Here is a 6,000-nt window from a genome sequence, read left to right as displayed (position 1 = left end):
GAGAAAGAGAGAGCGAGAGAGACAGAGAGAGAGAGAGCGAGAGAGACAGAGATTTGTAAGTCGCTCTGGATAAGAGCGTCTGCTAAATGACTTAAATGTAAATGTAAATGTAGAGAGCGAGAGAGACAGAGAGAGAGTGGGAGAAAGAGAGAGCGAGAGAGACAAAGAGAGAGAGTGGGAGAAAGAGAAAGAGAGAGCCAGACATTCCAACAATCAATGGCACCTTGTTACCCTCTTGTACCTCATCGGTGGTCACATGACCAATCAGGCGCTCTATGATTGGGTAGTGGGTTGCAAGGTACACATATTAGCACAGTACGTCTTACGTCATTCTGAACCCCCACCCCCCCACTCCCTCCCTCAACCCCACAACTCCCCGCTCCTCGTCCAAAACGCTACCCCTGACACCAGACACCCCACTGGGGCTTACACTCGCTCCAGTACCCATCTCTGACCTCTGACCTCACACATATCATATCAATGGGACTTTACAGGAGTGAGGAGGTGTGGGAAACTGTCCACCTGCACCCAGTCTAAACTTAGCTGTTAAACACCAGTTTGATGGCTTCTTGTATACTTTTAAAATGTGTTCTGTGATGAAGAGAGAGAGAGAGAGAGAGAGAGAGAGAGAGAGAGAGAGAGAGAGAGAGAGAGAGAGAGAGGAGAGAGAGAGAGAGAGAGAGAGAGAGAGAGAGAGAGAGAGAGAGAGAGAGAGAGAGAGGAGAGAGAGAGAGAGAGAGAGAGAGAGAGAGAGAGAGAGAGAGAGAGAGAGAGAGAGAGAGAGAGAGAGAGAGAGAGAGAGAGAGGAGAGAGAGAGAGAGAGAGAGAGAGAGAGAGAGAGAGAGAGAGAGAGAGAGAGAGAGAGAGAGAGAGAGAGAGAGAGAGAGAGAGAGAGAGAGAGAGAGAGAGAGAGAGAGAGAGATGGTTTCTACCTGTGTGGGGTTGTAGAGTTCCTGCAGTGCGTTGCGGGAGCCTTTCCTACAGCACACGTCCGCCGCAAACTGGTTCCTCCGCATGACTGTTAGAAGGAACAGAGAGAGGACCGTTAGCAATGCCCAATCACACTGGAACAACAGCAACAACAACCAATCACATTGTTACAACTTAAACAACAACCAATAAGAGAGTGGGCCTAATAATGTTAACTACAACAGCATTCACATAGAATAAATGACCGTAAAGCTTATATTCTGTAGGGGTCAAATGTAGGGGTCAAGTGCACTGTGACAGCTAAACTACAAGGCCAGGTCCCTATACACACAACCAACAGCCAGACAAACCAACAGCCAGACAAACCAACAGCCAGACAAACCAACAGCCAGACAATACAAACGCTTTAATTACTGGATGAAAGAGCCCACTGAATAACTACATGAGATTGAACAGAACAGTGGGTGTGGGTGAACAACAATACTTTTGAGAGCCTTACTTTTCTCTGTTCTATGTTTCATCATCCTCACTGATCTAAGGGGGGGGGGGTAGGCCAACCGCAGACAAACCCACTTCCTGTATCTTTGTTTCTAACCCAGTGCATCGTTTCCTGTTTGTGCGGCATGTTGTGGACAAAATCATATCCGTTTCTGTCACCAGGGGAATGGATGAGAGCTGAGTGCTTGTTAGTGTAACGAACCACCGCAGACTGTCCATTATACCATTATACCTTACCTTCAGTAGGAGAGGGGGAAGAGAGGCCCCTGTACACCTCAGTGTGATGGGTGACCTGTCACCTGGCTGTGAAAGCAGCTTCTTAATAATGCAGTTCATTCCTGCTCCCTACAGGCAATTACTGCTCTTTCAGCAGAATACACACACACACACTGACTGCAGCAGAGACCGTGTTAGAGAACAGAACAGTAATGAGGATTCATCCATGATATCTGGGGGTGATTACTCTCTCCTACTGGAAATGGCAGTAGTGGGTCAGATATCCATTCCGAAACGCTGCCAGCAGGCCTGTTGCTAATGACGATGGATGCCAACATGTATCTGAATGAAAGCCTCCTCTGTGCTGGGTGCTAACAGTAACAAATTGTCCCACTCACTCAATCATTCTCATTTATCCTCTACTGCATCTATGGGCTGTAGGCCTAATATGTAGAGAGAAAGAGACAGAGAGAGTGAGAGAGAGAGAGAGAGTGAGAGAGAGAGACTCTTTCTCTCTCTCTCCCCACTCTCTCTCTCTCCCCACCCTCTCTCTCTCTCTCTCTCTCTCTCACTCTCTCTCTCTCTCCACACTCTCTCTCTCCACTCTCTCTCTCTCCCCCACTCACTCTCTGTCCACCCACTCTCTCTCTCCCCCACTCTCTCTCACTTCTCCAAACGCTCTCTCTCCACCCACACTCTCTCTCTCCCCACTCTCTCTCACTCTCTCCACACTCTCTCTCTCACACTCTCTCTCTCTCTCCCCACAGTCTCTCTCTCTCTCCACACTCTCTCTCTCCCCACTCTCTCTCTCTCTCTCTCTCTCTCTCTCTCCTCTCTCTCTCTCTCTCTCCTCTCTCTCTCTCTCTCTCTCTCTCTCTCTCTCTCTCTCTCTCCCCACTCTCTCTCTCTCTCTCTCCCCACTCTCTCTCTCTCCCTCCACTCTTTCTCTCTCCTTCTACACTCTCAATTCAATTCAATTCAATTTAAGGGCTTTATTGTCATAGGAAATATATGTTACATTGCGAAAGCAAGTAAAGTAGATAATAAACAAAAGTGAAATAAACAATACAAATGAACAGTAAACATTACACTCAAAGTTCCAAAAGAATAAAGAAAATTAAAATGTCATATTAAGTCTATATAGACTGTTGTAACAATGTGCAAATAGTTCAAGTACAAAAGGGAAAATAAATCAACATAACTATGGGTTGTATCTACAATTGTGTTTGTTCTTCAGTGGTTGCCCTTTTCATGTGGCAACAGGTCACACATCTTGCTGCTGTGATGGCACACTGTGGTATTTCACCCAATAGCTATTAAAGTTTAAGTTCACCCCATCACCCCCCCCCCCCCCGCCACTGACTTTCTGTATCAGTCTCTCTCATTACCTCTTGCTCTCCCCAATACCCCCTTCTGTCACGCCCTGCTCCCGCTTCCCCTCTCTGGCGCTCGAGGCGACCAGGCTGCCCTTCATTACACACACCTGTCACCATCATTACGCGCATCTGCGCTCATTGAACTCACTTGAACTCCTTCACATTGTCGATTGCCCTCTCTATATCTGTCTGTTCCTCAGTTTGTTGTCGTAATGTTGCTTTGTTCCTCCTGTCCAGACGCTGTCTGTGTTTTGTTTGATGTCTGTTTTCCATTAAATGTTCACTCCCTGTACTTGCTTCTTTTCTCCAGCGTCGGTCCTTACACTTTCTCTCCATCCCTCCCTCCCTTCCTCTATCCCTCTGTCTTGTTAATGCACAGAGTGGTAAGGGTGCCGTCTCCAGCCTGTACCCAGAGTTTTGAGAGCGTCTGTGTGTTCCACAATCATCCAAACACACACACTCCGAGCATAACGCACACCACCTTTCATCTTCCATCAGCCCCAGCTCTCATACACTAACATCCCTCCTCCTGCTTCTCCTCCTCCTCTTCCTTCTCCTCAATTTACATAACCAAATGTTGTTGCTCAATTAAATTACATAAACCATTTAGGGTGTGAGTATTCGGGGATGTTATTCTCAACTTCCTATTGTGGACTTTTACAAGCCTATTAAATCAGCAACTCTTTGTGAATCAGTGAAAATGTTCTACCAAGTCCAACGCATGGACTCCACCCACCTCAAAGGGTTACTAAGGGCGTTTGGTGTTTCCACCTTTCTCTATGAACTACTGTTGGGCAGTAGGGATTCTCTAGTGATTCTCCCTTTGCGTTCAGCTCAAAGACAGAACAGAGCCAGCCTCCCTCCCAAATCCCACCAATAACAGCTTCTGACATGCAAAGGATTCTAGGAAGTCAAGCATCACAAACCACGCAGAAACTACAGCAACACACAACAGTGAGCCCAGAATAACAAGATACTAAATCAGATTCAAAGTTGGCATACATATGTCATGTAAAACCGTCGTTGAAGGAGTGGCTGGAGTGTATATTGGGAAGCACTGTATTCACTGTGAGTTTGATTACATACTGTCGCCTCACTATAAATAGTCCTGCACAAGTTCATCAAGGTCTGTAATCACACAACATCTGCAGCCATCTATCAGCAAGGGATTATGGGATACTGGAGGATTAATCTGATGCTAATCTTACCTACACACAGAGAGCATCAATTCACTTGCCACTGTCACTGTCACTCTCTCTCTCTCTCTCTCTCTCTCTCTCTCTCTCTCTCTCTCTCTCTCTCTCTCTCTCTCTCTCTCTCTCTCTCTCTCTCTCTCTCTCTCTCTCTCTCTCTCTCTCTCTCTCTCTCTCTCTCTCTCTCTCTCTCTCTCTCTCTCTCTCTCTCTCTCTCTCTCTCTCTCTCTCACACACACACACACACACACACACACACACACACACACACACACACACACACACACACACACACAACACGGTTAGTAACACACAAAAACACACACAGTCACTAACGTGCATGAGCACACACTGATATGTACGCACACACACACACGCATACACACACACACACAGCATGATCATTACACAGGTGCACTTTGTACTGGGGACAATACAAGGCCACTCTAAAATGTGCAGTTTTATCATACAACAATGCCACAGATGTCTCAAGTTTTGAAGGACTGTGCAATTGGCATGCTGACTGCAGGAATGTCCACCACAGCTGTTGCCAGATCATTTCAATTCAAAAGCATATCTGTATTCCCAGTCATGTGAAATCCATAGATTAGGGCCTAATGAATGTATTTCAATTGACTGATTTCCTTATATGAACTGTAACTCAGTAAAATATTTGAAATCTTTGAAAATGTTGCATGTTGCATTTATTTCAGTATATATCAGTGTATAAGTCTCCCAACATACACAACAACCTATCGTGGACAGGTTACTAAACAGTGGGGCTACAGCTTCATGATATACTGCTATAATCAGAACACTAACTGGACAGATGAGTTTAGTTTGATTATAGTTGTACCTCTGTGTGTGGTCTATTGGTCGGCTTTGAGTATAGGTCTTTGAGTATAGGTCTTTGAGTAGGTCGAAGGGTCATTTAGCTGTGTGATCATGCAGGTCTCTCGGAACGAAGCAATATGGTCAGGCGAAGAGGCTAGTGCTTGCCTAGGTGTGTTGCTTCCCACCGGGCAGCAGTTGCTTCCCACCGGGAAGCTGAGTCACATGTCGCCAGCGGTAGCTAAAGTAGCCAATTTGTTCCAAATAGTTTCTAGCCACGTCTATCAGGACAATCGACTCAACGGAATCCATACGTCTCTCCCCTCATCCCCAATGATGGGACCCCCATTCTAAGGCCTCTGAGTAATGGTTGCCCTCTCACTGCCTGACTCAATATTCCCAACATTGAATAGGAATGGAATTTGGAATGGGGAAATGGGGAACATGACCACAGTGCAGAAACTCTTAGCTATGGAGAAGTCTGTTTGGTTCTTTATGATTTTTAAGTGTAGAAATAAATAACATAGACACACACACACACAGAAACAGGATGGATGAATAAACAGAGGAGCATGTTGTACACCCATATTTGGCCTCTGACTAAGAGACAGCGGTCAGTCACACAGTCAGAGGCGGCCAAGCATGGTCAGATATGGTCTGAGGCGGTCAAGCATGGTTAGACAGTCACACAGAGAGATGGACAAACTACAGCAGACAGACATGAATCACAAACCACAAGCCCAGAGGAGGTAAACATACGGGACCAGTGGGAGATTCATAGTAACGGAAAAAAGAGAGAGATGGAGTGAGAAAGGGAGCGGTGAGGAAGGGAGGGAAGGAGGGGGAAGATATGGACACAGACAGCAGGAGGGAGGAACCCACTGAACCTCTCAGTGTGACAACCCTGGGACTGTCACACACACACACCTCCTGTACTGCCCTGTCTGTACCCCTCC

At 46.4% G+C, this 6,000-nt stretch overlaps 1 protein-coding gene across 2 annotated transcripts in view; it reads right to left on the bottom strand.

Moving 5' to 3' along the window:
- The window catches only part of LOC123994548 (carbohydrate sulfotransferase 11-like), an 82,640-nt gene that overhangs the window by 46,151 nt on the left and 30,489 nt on the right, over window positions 1–6,000 (bottom strand). For both annotated transcript variants that reach the window (XM_046297251.1, XM_046297252.1), the window contains exon 2: window positions 933–1,018. In XM_046297251.1, the coding sequence (XP_046153207.1) occupies window positions 933–1,018 (86 nt within the window). The remainder of the gene's footprint in view (window positions 1–932; window positions 1,019–6,000) is intronic.

The sequence above is a fragment of the Oncorhynchus gorbuscha genome, linkage group LG14, assembly GCF_021184085.1.
Source record: "Oncorhynchus gorbuscha isolate QuinsamMale2020 ecotype Even-year linkage group LG14, OgorEven_v1.0, whole genome shotgun sequence".
Lineage (NCBI taxonomy): Eukaryota > Metazoa > Chordata > Actinopteri > Salmoniformes > Salmonidae > Oncorhynchus > Oncorhynchus gorbuscha.
The sequence above is the reverse complement of the archived record's forward strand: the minus strand, read 5'-3'. Positions and strand labels throughout refer to the sequence as shown.